Below are 18,815 nucleotides of genomic sequence, written 5' to 3'. Positions count from 1 at the left end.
AGTCTCCCTCGGGGAGAAATGACCACAGCGAAGCGCTCCCCACAGAGGTACTCACGTCCTCCCATTCTACATTCGCTGGCTGTGTTTGCAGAAAGCCAATAAGGAAAATACCATTAACGATGCACAAGGCACTCTGGGCGTGGACAGTTTGTCTCGTTAGGTATAGAGTGCGAGTTTCTTTTTCAGGCACAATCAAGTCAAATACAGAAGGGTTTTTTGAAGGAAATATGTTCACTGATTTTTAAACGAATATAAACATCATAATTTATATTAATAGAAAAGCAATATTTATATCACACACATGTACACTTACCAATATTCCCTCGCATAAACATTCACACCCACAAATTTTTCTAGCACACAAACATGCCCACAAATCCTCCCCCACTCCCCGCACCCGCTCTGCATTTTTGGATGACAGGATTGACTGCCTTGAGCTCTCTTTCTTAGTTTGAACTATTAACAATGCAAGGCTCCTTGCGTGTAGCTCCCGCAAAGGACTGGTGTTCATGATCCATTACGGAGGAATCACAGAATATCAGGGTTGGAAGGGACCTCAGGAGGTCATCTAGTCCAACCCCCTGCTCAAAGCAGGAGAAGAGGGGCACCCGGCATAATCTCAGTCACTCCGCACAGATCACTCTAGTGAGTATCCATGCTGCTGACTGTGTCCCTGGTATCTCCACTTGCTCTTCCTCCCCCCTCCTCCCCTCTCGACTCACGCGTTCTTCCCTCCCTTCCCACTCCCGCCCTCAGTGGTCTGCTGGCTGGGTTACGCAGGAGCAGCCGCTTGCAGCCGCAGCAGTTCGCAGAAGGGTTTGCAAAAGCGCTTTCAGATCAGTGCATCCCGGGGAAGCCGCGGCCGCACCTTTCCCTGAGGAAGTGGGGGGAGCAGGAGGACCTGGCCCAGAACCAAGCGCCAGACCAGGGAGCGGGTAGGAGGGGACAAGGGAGAACCGCGGGCCAGGGCAGAGCAGACAGCCGGGGCCAGGTGGAGGAGGAGCAGGAGGCGATAAAAGAGGAGGAGGGGGGCCAGCCTGGACGAGGGCGGAAAGTCAGGCAAACGTTGCTCCCCCACTTCTGGGCAGCCTCCCCACCTCTGAGGGAGGGACCGCTCCCTACGGCTAAAGCGGGCTGGGAAGGTGGGTGATCTCCTCTCCCTTCTGCCATGGTTCATCGGGGTCGGAAATAGTTCGAGGCAGTTTCGGGAGCGGTCCCAAGCTGGGAGCGGAGCCGGTGTTGTGAGGCGGCGGCGGCGGCGGCGCTGGAGCCCGGGGACCATGTCGGCTGGCAGCCTGGACTTCGCTGCGGTGGAAAGTTTCCTGGACCGGCACCCGGAGCTGGTGGAGAAGTGGCTGAAGAGGAGGAAGTCGCTCGCCGCAGCGCCTCCGGGCACCGGCAGCGCCGCCGGCGGCCCTGAAGCCCGGCGAAGCAGCGGCAGCCCCAGTCTGGGCCCCGCCAGCAGCTGGGCCAGCAGTGGCCCCGGGGAGGCCAGCGCGGCGGGCGGGCTGCAGCGAAGGGCCTCCCAGAAGGAGCTGAGGCAGAGCTTCGCCAGGTCCAAGGCCATCCACGTCAACCTGACCTACGACGAGCACGTGCACGCCCGAGCCCAGGAGCCCCTCAGCAGCATGCGGAGAAGGGCCCTGCTCAGGAAAGCCAGCTCCTTGCCCCCGACCACGGCGCACATCCTCAGCGCCCTGCTGGAGTCCCGGGTCAGCCTGCCCCAGTACCCGCCCACCGCCCTGGACTACAAGCGCCACCTCAAGGAGCACAACGAGCGCCAGTTCTTCCTGGAGCTGGTCAAGGACATCTCCAACGACCTGGACCTCACCAGCCTCAGCTACAAGATCCTCATCTTCGTCTGCCTCATGGTGGAGGCCGACCGGAGCTCGCTCTTCCTGGTGGAGGCAGCTGCGTCGGGCAAGAAGAGCCTGGTGTCCAAGTTCTTCGACGTGCACGCGGGCACCCCACTCCTGCCCTGCTGCAGCACTGAGAACTCCAACGAGGTGCAGGTGCCCTGGGGCAAGGGCATCATCGGCTATGTGGCAGAGCACGGGGAGACAGTCAACATCCCAGACGCTTACCAGGTAGGACCAGGGCTAGCCTTAGGGCGTGTGAGTTTATGGGCACAGAAACTCATGTGCTGGCCACCTTTGGGGACTCAAGGACCAGCTGCCTGCCTGCCATGTGCCCCTCAGTTTGCGGGGACCTGAATCATAGAATCATAGAATATCAGGGTTGGAAGGGACCTCAGGAGGTCATCTAGTCCAACCCCCTGCTCAAAAGCAGGACCCATACCCAATTAAATCATCCCAGCCAGGGCTTCTTGGGTGAGTGAGGCTTCTTGGCTTCTGGAACAGTGTGACTTTCCAAAAGGGGAGCAGGGCAGGGCAGCAACACTGCCCCATTACTGCTGCCCTATGCATAAGCTGTGTGCCCTGGGAGGAGGGGGGGGAAACCTAGAAAGAATTAAATTTTGTAACCATAGGATTAAGCCTGACACTAGGGAGAAATCCCATTCCCTATCCAGCACGCTGAGCGCTTAATCAAATTAATAGGTAGTGAGATGTCAGGGTTTCTGGGTGGTGGCTCTGCCAGGCCCTGGCTAGGGCAAGCCACTTAACCACACTGGACCTAAGCTTACCCACCTTTTGAGTTTTCCTGTTGGTTGGGGACAGTCACCGTGCATTCAAACACTAACAGATTACTACAACAGTGCAATGTGAGATTGCATCAGTGTCATGATATAACATATTATGATGATAGCTTGTGGGCTTCTGAAGCTGGTTTCGGGAACCATTGGTTTAGTAGTAACCAGGAAGGGAATATTAACTCAGCAGTGATAGAGAATAAGGATAATAATAATTTGCACTTTTATAGCAACTTTCATTAGAGATTCTCAAAGTACTTTGCAAAGTGAATCAATCCTTAAAACAACTCTGTGATGTGAAGTATAGAAATATGCTGGATCAGGAAGAAAGCTATGAGCTTGTTTAAAACCAAGCCATTTATTCAAAAATCCTTTCTCTGTCTGTCAGGCTCTGGCAAATCCAGTCTGAACTAGTATTTGTGTACCTCTCCCTAGAGGTGGCTTCAAAGGGCTGATAGCTAGAAGAATTACATTAGCAACCCCCTCCTCCTAGAGGCATTGCACGCAATGTACACACACACATGCACAAAATTTCATTTTTAATACAACTGTCCCCCAAAGGTACTAAACCTAATTCAGTAAGATTTAATTTAGTTCCATAAGGTTTGCCCAGAATCCTTCAGGACATTGTCAGTCTGTCACAGGCTACACTGTGCCCTTAACACCACAGCCATGGGGAGAGGGTGCTGACATGGACCTTCCTGGAAGAACACAAGCCCCTCTGCCACCCACAAACCCTACTTTGGCAACCACTGCAGATAACTTATTTTAAACTGTGTAATGTGAAGTATAGAAATATAACAGTACTCATTTTACAGCCAGTTAACCTAGCCTTATCAGCCATTCTGGATTTTGTGGATCGGTTCTAATTTTACTTGAGCAATCTCATGCCTTGCAAGTATGCCTGGGTCCCTCCTAGGCATTACTTGCAAGGCATGAGATTGCTCAAGTAAAATTAGAGCAGATCCACAAAATCCAGAATGGCTGATAAGGCTAGGTTAACTGGCTGTAAAATGAGTATTGTTATATTTCTATACTTCACATCACAGGGCTGTTTTAAAGCTTGATTCACTTTGCAAAGTACTTTGAGAACCTCTAATGAAAGTTGCTATAAAAGTGCAAATTATTATTATCCTTATTCTCTGTCACTGCTGAGTTAAACTTCCCTTCCTGGTTACTACTAAACCAATCTAAATATAAAATATTTCTGAAAAGCCTTTGCATGTGCCCCCCTGGATCAGCACAGATTTCCAAACCTATTTCTGAGAACAAGGTAACAACTCCCATCTCCCCTTACAAGGACTTTCTCCACCACTTCAGATTACTCACTTTGAACTCTGAGGATGAAATCCTGACCTCTGTGAAGGTGATGGCAAAACTTTCATGTCCCATTGACATGGGTAGGGCCAGGATTTAACCTTGAGCTTTCTGAATTTAGATCAACTTTTACACACTTACACACACACACACACACTTTCAGGTTTCCTACTTTTCTTTTTGCTTATTTTTCCTTTCTGTTACATGTAAAACAGGCCTCTCTCACCCAATTAGACATGGAGAGCTATATAGGATTGAGAAATAAATATATATCTTCATAGCTGGGACTTAAATATTTTAACTGCTTGATGATAAACATTTGCCCAATGTCTAATCTTGTCCTAGAATAATAAAAAGCAAACACACAAACAAAAATTAACAGTTGTTCCTGAACCATTCAGGGAGAAGACTGGAGATTAGAACAGAGCGTTTTTTAAAATACAGGCCTGTCAGGATGAATTTTTGAGTTTTGAGTGATACTATTTATTATTCATCAAGGACCCAAAAGTGTGGTAGGCACCTTAGATGCATAAGTTGAGACAGGTCTCTGCCCCCCAGACTTTACAAACTAAGAGAGAGAGAGAGAGAGGACAGAGGTTAAGAGAAAGGGATATAACATGTACAACAAACTGACTGAGGACAAATTTTGGCACTCATCTGATAAATTCAGATTTTTCTTCTTTTCGCTCCCCATTATTTGCTCCCCTTCCCCCTCTGTTTCCGATCCAGCCCTCTCCTCTAAACCATCACCATCATCCCTCCCCACCTGCCTGCCGTCTCCCTATCTTCTTTCCCAATCATTGACAGTGTGCTGCCTATGAGATGGTTGCAACATGAAGAGATTAAAGCAAGAAGTAGCCAGCCAGGAGATTCCCTCAGTAGTACTAAGTGTCTATAGTATCGAAAGGTACTGGAGTTTGCTAGAGCCAGGGTCTGCCCCTCACTATGTCATCTGTTGTCTCTGGGTTCATGGAGTCTCTGAACAGCTCCAGGTGCTTTCCTTGCAGGAGGTGAGGGGACCACTGGTGTGGCATGGAGTTTCCTAGGGATGAGGGACTAGACCATTTCAGTCTCCCTTGCCCTTTTTCCTTGAAAGCGCTCAATTACTTTAATAGATTTATTTGTACATGGCAGAAAACGGAGAAAAATAATCAAGGCATATTCTATTAACTGACCAATCAATATTTATTTTACATTCTACTTCTTATGGCTGGCCTCTGTTCATTGTAGTCAGACTAAAAGTTTATACCTAATACACTTCTCTATGTGCTTAAACCAACAAATATATACTTATTGGGGAAGAGGGTAGAGTCTTGGGCCCTGTTGTCACCTTATTTACATCAGGTTTACACTGTTGCAACTTTCATTGACTTCAGTGGAGTTACTTCTGATCAGCTTTGGCATCAGAAGCTTCAGTCTCTGGCTTCATTGAGGGTTTTGTCTGAGAATAGAATTGAGGATCTGGCTTCTCTTTTGATTAACCAGTGTGGTTCTGAGTTAATGCAATTTATTTTCTTGTACCTGGCAGGCTTGTGACCATTACATATTATTAAAGCAAAAGGAGATCTACTCTATTTAACACTAGCAAGAATAAAGACTCCTAAAGAGGCTCTGATACAAGTGCAAAGACAAGTGACAGATGTTCCCTTTCAGATCATTGCTAGTGCTTTCAGATCATTGTTAGTGCTCACAATACACTACTTTAAAAATTAATAAAAATGTGATATGATTAGTCAGTGTTAATGATGAAGGTGTTTGATCAGCTGTGAAGTGAAAAAACATCAGCAGGTAGCTTTGTCAGGCTGACAGATGGAGGAAAAAAGGATGACAGAGTAGCATTCCTTTTTTATATTAGAGATTGACCACAGTGAAGTCAAAGAAATATTGAGAGATATTAGGTAAACAAACACCTTTAATTTCATTTAAAGATTGTGTTTCAGAACATCATAAAGCAAGTTAAAGAGACAAAGATATTCCCCTAACATTCAACTGGTTTACAGATAAGTGAATTTAATTAACAAGAAATTAACAAGATTTAGGCGGTTTATCATTCAATGTGTCAACCGTTGCTTTTACTTCCACAGGGCCTGATTAAACTCCCATTGAAATCACTGGGAAGTCATTCCATTAATTTCAGAGGAAATTGGATTGGGCTCTTGTTACAAACAGAGTGCCTTCAACTTCCACTGAAGTCACAGGGAGTTAAGAGTGCTCATCATGTAAGATTGGGCCCTCAAACTTTAGATCCCAACCCTGCACTGTGATGTGTGGAGATAGGTCCCCTGTGCCCATACAGAGCGCCACTGGTTTAAATAGTTTGTAATGACTTACATGGTGTTTTCAAAGAGGATATGATATTTTTGTTACAAAATGCCTTTTTCTGAAGTGGAATAGTCATGAAATCAAATAATAGCTTGAGGCCTTAATAGTGAATCTGGTGATGGTTAGGTTATTGGGCTGGATCTTACAAACCCTTACTCATGTGAGCAGTCCCATTGAAGTCAATAAGACTACTTACATACGGTACTTACTTCGCAAGATCAGGACCAGAATTAGTTTTAAATTTGAAGATTGAATAGTAATCAATTTTTATTAATATTAAATAACTAATTGGCTCTATTTCCCCAAGGTAACGATTTATGAAGTTTAAGAGTCATTAAACAAACATTTCTGAGGCTAGCAGAAAATAAAAAACATTCAGCGTATGAAAGTAGGAAATTCCTGCTGATGAATGTTATATACCTTAGATTCTAGATGTTGCATGTTCAGTTCTATTATTTCATTTCTTCATTACATTTCCTTGTAAGATAAAAGGCATTTTTAATTAAAGTGAAATATCACATATTTCAGCTTAAAACAAGCCTTTAGAAATGTACAACAGCAGAAAAACTGAATACATTATAATTTTGTGCTAAGTCATTTATAAAGATAAATTGTTATTAGAAAGTTTGTGCTAATGAAAATTTTAAACTTGGATGAAGTGCAGATATTATTGGAAAAACATCGTTTGTTTTAGTTTAAGAGTCCAGTCTTGCAACTGTTTTTCAGAAATAATCCAACTGATTTGCAAAAAGGAATTTATCAGATTCAGTTTAAAAAAAATGTGCGTACGCTGGACTTTGACATATGGGGCTGCTTTCATCAATAAGACTCAGCAGGTAATGAGTAATGCTTCTCACTATCTGTGTATTTCTTTGAGACTTACTCCAACTGGAACAAAAAGTAGGTAGTGTAATTTTTTGGAACATCACTGATTCTCAATGGAAAAAATCTTCATTCTAAAATTGCAACGTCTATTAAATGAGAATGTTTTAAGAAGCAGATTAATATTAATCAATAAGGAAATTTGGACCCAATCCTGATGAGTACTAAACTCCTGCAATTTGTTGTTTTCACTGAGAGTTGAGGGTGCTCACCACTTTGCGTGACATGCTCAGAACCTGGATATAACTTTTTCCACTATAGGGGGTTGGGAGGGTTGTACCGCTTTAACTACACCAGTACATCTTGTGTATGCGGATAAGTCCTGAGATTCAGCATCCCTTCTCCCGTCAGCTGAATACAGGGAAAGCTACAGCTCAGATTTCAGGTTATCCCACTCCAGTTCCCTCAACAGGGTCTAGGAGCAACAACAGGGAAGTCTTAACCTGTATTTTTAATGTGAAAAACAAGCAGGAAAAAAAAGTGAGAAAAAAATGCTGTGAGGCCATCATAGTACATCATAAAGGTGCAGTATTTGTGCTCAGCTGCTAGAGTAATGAGTGCATTATAAATACATAGATGGCAGGCATATAGAATTCATCTTTAATAACTTGTTTAAAGTATTTAATTTAGGTAGCTTAAAGTTATCGATTTTCAAGACATTGGTCCTTTTTCCTCAAAGTGTTTTACTGCTTTTAGTCCTTATTTATGGATTATTTCCATTTTACCCCAACTTTTGTACGTCAGCAAGCAGAGCAGCATTTTAAATATTGTAGTCACAAGAAACATTAACATTATCTGAAAGATAATTTATTAGTTTAGCTGTACAAAACTGGGAAGCTAATTTGATGGCATCCCAAACCCTTCCCCAGATCAGTGAAAACAGCTCACTCAGTAGAGCAGTAAGTATAGTCTCAAACGGGTAAAAATAACATTCTGCCAATGGCAATAAAAACAAGGGGAAAGGGTACTATTATGATCTTGTATTAAAATCATAATTATGAAAAGCAGTTTTAGAGAAAGTAAAACATGAGTTTTTAATGATGTGGGGGAAGAGAAAAAGAGCTATTAGAAGAGAAAAACATCATTTCACTTGGAAGCTGGTGGGGTACAATAGAAATAAAACCAGGAATCAAATGGTTTTTCCAACAGAAGTAATGCTTTATAACAGTACATAAAAACAAGTTACCAGAAGCAAAACCAAGCAAAACACAAAGCCTTGCCTTCTGTGCTGCAAAATCCCTGAAAACTTAAATCCAAACATCTCCAGAATGGGGTTCAGCAAAGTCCTGAAAACCTCAATGTGGGAACTTTCCTCTCAGTGGCTCCCCAGTAGCAATTCTTATAGACCTTCTCCTTTGTACCTATGCAAGGAAAGGGAGAAAGAAGCCAGAGGAAAGTCATTTTGCCCACTGGGAATGTGCTATTGCGCTGCACTCTGGCACAATTTGTTCTTTATGTATAATACACAGATCCTGATAATATAGAATACATGGATTACAGCTCTTGGCTGGATTTTTTTCCTTATCATCATACAGTAATATTACAAAGACTCACACTCATTTGTGTAAATTTTTTAGGCTGGGAGTTCCCTTGTGGGAAAGGCCTTTTAGATAACAGAAGGGCATGAGCAGATAGGAGCTGCATTTTATTGTGCAAGGTAACCATTAGATATCAATATCAATACTATATCTCTTTCAGTTTCACAGAGTTGACAAGTGATTGTCAGCATAGGGCCTGGGAGGTGCAGTTCAGTTTAAGGGAAACATTTGAAGAATTGTTTTATTCAGCAGCTTTTAAAAAGCAGACATCAGCTGGTAGTTGTGATGCTCTGTGCCTCGGGGGAACACCCAGCACCCCCATGTTCATCCTTGTAAAATGATTGTGTGGTATCCAATACAAAGTTTGTTATGTTGGGTGTCTTTGGAAGGCTCATGATGCACTGAGCATTGTTGTTACAGTGATGTTATAGGTTATAATTTCATGTATGTAGTTATGAGGCTGAAAATGTAGCCTTGTGGCTTAAAATAAGCCCAGGCAAAAATTCTCCAAGAGCAGAGAGGCAGTTCACACCTCATCAGGGCAGGTAGGGGACAAACCCCGCCCAGCCTCACAGGAACAAAGGACGCTGGCTTAGGCAACAACAAAAGGCTCTGTTGTACTCTCGAGTGAGTCACCCCCCCCCCCCTTCCTTTGGCCAGTTTGACACTGCGATGAGGTAATGCTTACCTGAGTCTGAAGGGGAGTGGGGGTGGGCAAAGCCAAGAGGGAAGAAAGAACATGATAAAAGGTTTCAGAGTAACAGCCGTGTTAGTCTGTATTCGCAAAAAGAAAAGAAGTACTTGTGGCACCTTAGAGACTAACCAATTTATTTGAGCATGAGCTTTCGTGAGCTACAGCTCACTTCATCAGATGCATACCGTGGAAACTGCAGCAGACTTTATATATACACAGAGAATATGAAACAATACCTCCTCCCACCCCACTGTCCTGCTGGTAATAGCTTATCTAAAGTAATCATCAGGTTAGGCCATTTCCAGCACAAATCCAGGTTTTCTCACCCTCCACCCCCCCACACAAATTCACTCTCCTGCTGGTGATAGCCCATCCAAAGTGACAACTCTTTACACAATGTGCATGATAATCAAGTTAGGCCATTTCCTGCACAAATCCAGGTTCTCTCACTCCTTCACCCCCCTCCAAAAACCCACCCCCATACACACACAAACTCACTCTCCTGCTGGTAATAGCTCATCCAAACTGACCACTCTCCAAGTTTAAATCCAAGTTAAACCAGAACACCTGGGGAGGGGGGTAGGAAAAAACAAGAGGAAATAGGCTACCTTGCATAATGACTTAGCCACTCCCAGTCTCTATTTAAGCCTAAATTAATAGTATCCAATTTGCAAATGAATTCCAATTCAGCAGTTTCTCGCTGGAGTCTGGATTTGCAGTTTTTTTGTTTTAAGATAACGACCTTCATGTCTGTGATTGCGTGACCAGAGAGTTTGAAGTGTTCTCCGACTGGTTTATGAATGTTATAATTCTTGACATCTGATTTGTGATAAAAGGGAGAGACTTTGCCATGCTCTTCCTCTCTCTTCCACCTACATCTACAGACACCACCACAACTAAGCGACTGAAGGGCTGATCAAAGGGGAGAGCCTGGTTGAAGAGCAACCAGCCAGCCTGTGGTGAGACGCATCTAAGTTTGTAAGGGCATTGAAAGTGTTAAGATCAGCTTAGAATGCATTTTGCTTTTGTTTCATTTGACCAGGTTGACTTGTTATGCTTTGACTTATAATCACTTAAAAATTTATCTTTATAGTTAGTAAATCTGTTTGTTTATTCTACCTGAAGCACTGCGTTTTGTTTGAAGCATGTCTGAGACTCCCCTTGGGATAACAAGCCTTGGACATATCAATTTATTTGTTAAATTGATGAACTCATATAAGCTTTCAGTGTCCAGCAGGCATAACTGGACACTGCAAGACGGAGGTTCTTAGGGTTGTGTCTGGGATCAGAGATATTGGCTAGTGTCAATCGGCTGCACAATCCAAGGAGCAGCTTACATGCCAGAGGCTGTGCGTGAACAGCCCAGGAATGGGGGTTCTCACAGCAGAGCAGGGTAAGGCTGGCTCCCAGAGTCAAGGATTGGAGTGACCTAGCAGATCACCGGTCCAGATAACACCAGAGGGGGAACATCATGGTAGTGTTGTATTCATTCCAGTTCTAGCCAGTAATATTCCCTTCCCCAAGGGTAGAATGATAGGTATTTTGAAGAGCAGAGGTCATAGAAACATGACAAACAAGATAGACAATCAAACAAGAAAAACCATCAATTACACAAAATATTGCAGAAATGAATTCAGAGAATTTGTTAGGACATTAAACATGAATGGATGCAATAACAGGAAATGGAGAAGAGAATTAAAATAGAGAATTAAAATTAAAAATTTAAGATGAAGATTTAATTTAAGTTGAAGTTAAGGTTGACTGTATGAAGCAGTACTTCATGGTAACAAACATTGTATGGATGTTGTAATTATCCCCAAACCAAATATTACAAACCCAGGAAATTCCAGTATTATAACTTTAACTTTGAACATGGTAAGATAAGAAATGCAAAGTTAAAGCACCCGAACAACCTTTACTCTGCCCTGTAGTGATATATGACCATGTAATAACCATATAATTCTGATAAAGGCATTTTAGTTTTTGTGGTCCCAGATGAGATTAAACTGATTTTGAAAGACACATTAGGTTTTTTCATATATTTGTTTGGGGGCCTTAACTGTGTATTTCCATATCTAATTTTAGAGGTTCTGAGCAGCAACTCCAGCTGCAGCAAATCAAAATTGGAGGTGCTCAGTATCTTTGCATAATCAGACATATCTTTATTTTTGTTCTCGTCTTCATTTTCCTTTGTCCTCTTATGCTGCAGAATTGTTTCTGTTCATTTCTTAGTGTGTTTGTTATATGTGTATATATAAAATATACATATGCATACACAAACAAGAGAAACAAAAGATAAGGTGAGTAAAGAAGTAGCAGCCAAGAATTAAAATGAAACTTGAAACAATTTAGAGAAATATAAATATTAAATTCCAATTCCTTTAACGTAAATGAGCAAAAAAGTCAAGAAAGAGGAATTCCAAGGAGAAGCCAGCACTGACAAGTTGACACAACAGTACAGAAAAGATCTGGGAGAAGAAAGGTAATGCGGCGATATTTTGGGATAAAATCTGCAACATGCTGAGCACCTTCTTCAAGGTGTTGGCTGCTCTCAGTTCAATGGGCAGAGCTGAGATACATATATAACATTTACACATACTGTGAGGTGAGGACACTCAGAAGTTCACAGTAGGTGCTTAACACCTTATAGATGTAAATACATTAGTAGCTCATTTACCTGAATGGCTTTTATCTGGAACTCCCCATTAGCCAGACATGTTTTAGGTCTCACACATGCATTATTTTCAATGAATGTTCCCTCATTTGTCCGCATAAATTCTTTAGTTTTCCATTTTGTTTAGATATTCAGTAGATATCACTGTATTTATTGCTTATTAAAGCTCTTTTATGTTATCCTTTATACCTTTATTAGTCTGTCCACCAGAAAGATGGCCTTAAAGATGATACTGAATATAGGTTATCACTTCCTTAGAAAAATAGGAATACTATTTCAAAATTATGGCACTCTCATAAAATCCCATACTGTAATGGGAATACCTTCTACATAATGTAGTTAAATTATACATTTGGTTTAAATACAGCAGTTACCCTAGAGCCAAAGGCCCAATCCTACCGTTCTCACTCAAGCAGAAATTCCATTTCAAGAACAAGGACTGAATAAAGACTGTAAGATTGTCCAGCATGATTCTGTAGCTCACGAAAGCTCATGCTCAGATAAATTGGTTAGTCTCTAAGGTACCACAAGTACTCCTTTTCTTTTTGCAGAATGATTCTGGTATCACTTCAAGTTTATCTGTTCTCTAAAGTTTTATTGTCTTTCAATTTTCCATGGCAAATGAGAAGTTCATTTTACCTGTTCATAGTTGCATGCTATTGTATATATTTTTTCCCTTGAGGAAATCAGCTTAATGTAATTTGTTTACAAATACACTGACCATTTATGCAAAATAAATTCATTATCAGCTTTATTTTTCATTTTTAAATACTGTTATATTATAAACATTTCAAACTAACAGTCAGATGCAGCTTCATAGAGTAGGAGCTCTACGCAGCTCAATCCTAGTTTAACAATGTACAGCGCAACATACTGAGCAGTATCATTTCTTATCATTAGGAAATATTTTAAGAGACTTTACTCAAGTTGACAGAAGTCTCTAGGACCCAGATCCTGCAAACATTTAACCCCATCTGTAACTTCAAAAGTAAGTAGTTGCATTGAACTTATTGGGACTACTGAAACACATAAAGTGCACATGCATAAATGTTTGCAGGACCTAGGGCTAAACCTGTAGGCAAATTCCATTGAAGTCAGTGGAAGTTTTGTTATTTACTCGGAGACACAACAGGCCTAAAGCCATTCAATAATTTGTATACAGTGATCATGTCTCTTTAGGGGAGTGACTTTGGGGGTTTGAACCACATCGTTAAATTGGAGTGGAGTAATGGCTAAATCAGATGGGCTCCCTGAGCGGGTCTTGGTATGGAAATGGGGGTTGTTGTATGGAAGAGTTTGAGAACCACTGTTCTAGACCAGATAGTAATGGAACTGATGCGTCAAGGTTTAGTATGACAGGAACCTGGGTTTGTAAAAACTGATTACCTGACAGATCATATTTCTTTGATAAAACTACAGGTTGTGGAGATGAACACAGAGAAGCTGTCATACCTGGTCAAACCACAGGTTCATCTAATTTGATATACTGTCTATGGTGGTGTCATCAATACCCTTTGGTTCAGAGGAATGAAAAACATCTAGCTCAGCAGTTCTCAAACTTCATTGCACCGTGACCTCCTTCTGATAACAAAAAATACTATGTGACCCCGGGTGTGGTGTGTGTGGAGCTGGAGCTCTGCTGCCCCGGGCTGAAAACTTTGGGCTTTGACTTCAGTCTGGAGTAGCAGGGCTCAGGCTTCAGCTTCAGCTCTGGGCCCCAGCAAGTCTAATGCTGGCCCTGGTGACCGTTAAAATGGGGCCATGACCTACTTTGGGGTCCCACCCCTCAGTTTGAGAACAGTTGATCTAGCTAATAATGTGCTTAAAAAAAAGTTCTTCCTGATCCCTGCTTTGATTAACTCAGGCTCTGAAGCATGAGCTTTAATTATGCATGTTATTAGCTTAACATTCATATCTACAATGTTTTTAACTGGTCATGAAGCTATCCACTGTTTTTAACTCAGCAATAGTATTTCATCATGAATTTCTTGCCAGTGAGTTGAGTAGCTTATGTTGGTAAGTCAAACATTATTATACAAGAAAACAATGCACATAGATAATGGATATACAACAAACTAGTAAATGAGATAGGTTTCAGGGCTGACATACAAAAATTCCCAGCACATACACAAAAATAGATTATGTATTGCATTGAAACAGTATCACTTCTTGTAAGATATTAATGCATGAATGTGGTTTTGATATGATCATAGGAATGATATTCATGAGCTGTAAACAGCAGTATTTTTGTTCTTTCTGTTGAAAGCTTAGTGAAACGTAAACATCTGAAATTGAACAATAAGCTCCCTTCGGGCCAAACCATGTTACTTATTTGAGTTTCTCCACAGCTAGAGGAATAAAAGTTTAGGCTGTTAATTTCAGTTAACTCATGTAATTAACTTAAAAAAATTAACTGCGATTAATTGCAGCTTTAATCGCACTGCTAAATAGAATAGCAATTGAAATGTATTAAATATTTTGGATGTTTTTCTACATTTTCAAATATATTGATTTCAATTTCAAATATATTGATTTCAATTGCTCACTTTATATTATTTTTATTACAAATATTTGCACTCTAAAAATGATAAAAGAAATCCTATGAGGTGAATTGAAAAATACAAGTACCATAATGCAATCTCTTTATCGTGAAAACGCAATTTACAAATGTAGATTTTTTTTTTGTTACATAACCGCACTCAAAAAGAAAATAAAGTTCACTCAGTCTTACTTCTTGTGCAGCCAATTGCTAAGACAAGCAAGTTTGTTTACATTTACAGGAGATAATGCTGCCCTCCCGCTTATTTACAGTGTCACCTGAAAGTGAGAACAGACTTTCACATGGCACTTTTGTAGCGGCATTGCAAGGTATTTACATGCCAGATATGCTAAACATTCGTATGACCATTCATGCTTTGGCCGCCGTTCCAGAGGACATGCTTCCATGCTGATGATTCTCGTTAAAAAAATAATGTGTTAATTAAATTTGCGACTGAACTCCTTGGGGGAGAATTGCATGTCTCCTGCTCTGTGTTTTACCCGCATTCTGCCATATATTTCATGGTATAGCAGTCTCAGATGATGACCCAGCATGTTGTTCGTTTTAAGAACACTTTCACTGCAGATTTGATAAAATGCAAAGAAGGTACCAGTGTGAGATTTCTAAAGATGGCTACAGCACTTGACCCAAGGTTTCAGAATCAGAAGTGCCTTCCAAAAGCTGAGAGAGACGGGGTGTGGAGCATGCTTTCAGAAGTCTTAAAAGAGCAACACTCTGATGCGGAAACTACAGAACCCGAACCACCAAAATGAAAATCAAACTTCCGTTGGCGACATCTGACTCAGATGATGAAAATGAACATGCACTGGTCTGCACAGCTTTGGATCGTTATCGAGCAGAAGTGATCATCAGCATGGACGCATGTCCTCTGGAATGGTGGTTGAAGCATGAAGGGACATATGAATCTTTAGCACATCTGGCACGTAACTACCTTGCAACACCTGTTCTGACTTTCAGGTGACATTGTAAACAAGAAGGGGGCAGCATTGTCTCCTGCAAATATAAACAAACTTGTTTGTCTGAGTCATTGGCTGAACAAGAAGCAGGACTGAGAGGACTTGTAGGCTCTAAAGTTTTACATTGTTATTTTCGAGTGCAGTTATTTTTTGTACATAACTCTAAATTTATAAGTTCAACTTTCATGATAAAGAGATTGCACTACAGTACTTGTATTAAGTTAATTGAAAAATACTGTTTCTTTTATTTTCACAGTGCAAATATTTAGATTAAAGAATATAATGTGAGCACTATACACTTTGTATTTTGTGTTGTAAATATTGTTTAACAGCACGATTAATCATGATTAATTTTTTTAATCACTTGACAGCCCTAATAAAAGTATACTAGAAAACACAATGGCATGTGAGAAAGGTGGGGCACAGCATGGTAGGTTAGGGGTTCATGTAGACCTGTGTTTAATCAGAGAGATTACGAGAGGAGGTCCTCTCGTACCTTGCTGACTAGAGACTACTTCCCCTCCCATTATGATTTTGTAATTTCCCTATGTCAGCTATATTCTCCAACTGTGATTTTCTAAGAAGCCTAAGAGAGTTCAGTGTCCAACTCCGATTGTAGTTCAAATGGGAGTGCCTTAGTTTCCCCTGAAAAAATCTCTGCCTAGTTGAATACATAATGTTATGAAAGTGTATGTTTTTAGCTGTCTTTACTGTGACAAATGTTTTGATCTGTTTGGAAGACATTTGTCACTGCATCAAGTTTTGTCTGGTGCCAGTGCAGCTTTGTTCAGGTCTCTGTAGGTGCAATAAAGCCAATGGATCCAGCCACTTGAAGAGTCCCCTGATTTAGGGAAATTCTTGTGTGACCTAGGTGAATGATCCCAGGAAAATACAGGCCTTTCTAGATCATAGGCGGCTCATTAGATAATGAATAGTGGCTTAGGTTTCTTTGTCCACAAAGTTCTTTGAGTAGAAGAAATCCTTTTACTAGCTAGCCTATGTCTACACTAGCAACTGCACGACAAAACTTTTGTCTTTCAGAGGTGTTAACCCCCACCTCCCAAAAAAGACAAAAGTTTGGCTGAAGACAAGTGCTGGTGTGAACAGCTCTTTGTCAGCAGGAGCGCTCTCATGCCAGCAGTGCTAACGCCGCTCATTGAGGGAGGAAGTTTTTTGTCAGCAAGAGAGCCGACACACAGCGGCTACACTCTGTGACTTTTAGCAACATGGCTGTAGCCACACAGCCCTGTCGCTAAAAAGCAAAGTAAAGTTAGGTTGAGATCCAGAGAGAAAAACTAGTTAAGGGTAGTTATGCTGGTGCAGATCTGGAGTTAAAAAAACAAACAAACAAAAAACCACACCAAATAATGGAAGTTGGTGATACAATTGAGATCAGCCTGGCCCTATGGTGGAAATCAGTGTATACAAATTTATATTAATTGAATATCTGGTCCTAAGTCTGCAATAGTCTAAGCTGTGTACAAGATTCTATCCTGTAGTTTATTGGGAAAAATAATTATAATGATATTTTCTGCTTCAGTAGAATTGACTTTCCATATGGAAGGAGGTCTCATTGTAGGGATTGATGTCCCATCTTACTGAAAATCATTAACGATCTGTTAAAGGAGCTTATGTGCCCATTACCATTTGCAGATAATACTAAAATTGGAGGTGCTCAGACTAGGTGCTGTTAGCCTGTTTCACCCTTTCCTTATCTTTCTGCCAGAGACTGTTAGTTAACTTAGAGAAATATGACATTCTGATTTGTAATTTTAAAATAGCATGTTGGAAGTCATTTTGCTTTGTGTTTTTGCTCCAGCAGCCTGAGTACTAGTGGCTGTAGTTGTTTTTGTAGAGTATTTGCGTCACTCTTCTTGAGAAGAAGCCTGTTAACCTGCAGATCCTCCTCATTCTTATTTTTGTCAAGAACTTCAAAGAGTGTCTTAGTTCTGCTGTAATAGCCTTGCAGCTAGCTTTCTGCTGTTTTGTGGGATAAGGTAACTCTTAATTTCAAACTTGAGTAGGAGCTTTTTGTCTGTGCACACTTGTTCTTCCACTCAGACTGTTCCCATAAATTTAACACATTAAGATGTGCCTTTATACTTTAGCCTCTTTTACAGAAAGCCTGTAGATTAGCATTAAGACATAATAGCTGGGAATATATTCAGACAGTGGGCTCATTGTGTATTATACTATGGGGGTGGCCAAATTTACTAGTCCTCCGAGTCACATACAACGATCTTCAGAAGTTTGTGAGACCGGGCAACACATGCCAGGAGCAGGGGCTTCAGCCCCGCTCCTGCTGAAGCCCTGAGCCCTGGCAGGTGCGCCCTGCTGGCAAAAGCCCTAAGATTCTCCCTTCCCACTGTGCAGACGCCCCTATCACACCACCCCGCTACAAGGCAGAGGTCCTGAGCTTCCCCCCTTCCCAGTCCAGTAGGTGGAGAATGGGGAGTCTGGGTGGGCTCTGAGTGCTGCACTTTAATGGTAAAAAAGCTGCATGTAGCTTGCGAGCCACAGTTTGGCCACCCCTTTTATATTAGGTGACAGTTGACTTGATTTGGAATTATATTTTTGGGCCAAGTCATACTGATCCTACTCATAAACAGGGAGAGTTATTGAACACCAAAGTGCCAAATGACGGACTGTAGAAACCAGTAGTAACTACTCTGGAATTAGCAGTTCTAGGCTAGAGTGCTGCTCAGTAAACAAAACAAAAGCATTTTGTTGAGGACAGTACGTGGTAATGAAGGCAGATCTTATTTTGAGACAAAGTAATTGCTAAAATGGCTACCAGATGTTCTAGGCAAAGAAAGATGGCTTAATAACCTATGCCATTGAGAGAGAGATGGATTGAATTTTGTCAAGATTCAAAGCTTAAAATATTCCCATTCAGCTAGAGGCAACAGATCAGCCATCCTTTCAACTCCCCCTTTTGCTTCTTATACAGTCACTATGTTCACCTTTGTTATATGCGATCTTGATACTACTTTGTTATGACTCTAAAATGTGTACCTTTTGTTCCCCAATAAAAAAACCTGTTTCCTTTTCTTTTTTTTAAAGATACTTTACCCTTACTGTCAAACAATGACTTGTGTACTCCTATTTGAGATCAACATTCAAATACAATTGGCAAGGCTTTGCCCAGAAACCAGAATATGGAATCACTTAGTCATACTGACCCTCCTGCTACAAATATCTGGGAGAAAAAATTATTCAGGT

General features: G+C 41.4%; 1 protein-coding gene across 1 annotated transcript in view; it reads left to right on the top strand.

The window, feature by feature from the left end:
- Positions 1-1,280: 1,280 nt before the first annotated feature.
- PDE11A (phosphodiesterase 11A) overlaps positions 1,281-18,815 on the top strand; it is a 213,652-nt gene continuing 196,117 nt past the window's right edge. The window contains exon 1 of the mRNA XM_077830269.1: positions 1,281-2,087. Within this exon, the coding sequence (XP_077686395.1) occupies positions 1,281-2,087 (807 nt within the window). The remainder of the gene's footprint in view (positions 2,088-18,815) is intronic.

Source organism: Eretmochelys imbricata, chromosome 11, assembly GCF_965152235.1.
Source record: "Eretmochelys imbricata isolate rEreImb1 chromosome 11, rEreImb1.hap1, whole genome shotgun sequence".
In the NCBI taxonomy this organism is placed as follows: domain Eukaryota; kingdom Metazoa; phylum Chordata; order Testudines; family Cheloniidae; genus Eretmochelys; species Eretmochelys imbricata.
The sequence above is the reverse complement of the archived record's forward strand: the minus strand, read 5'-3'. Positions and strand labels throughout refer to the sequence as shown.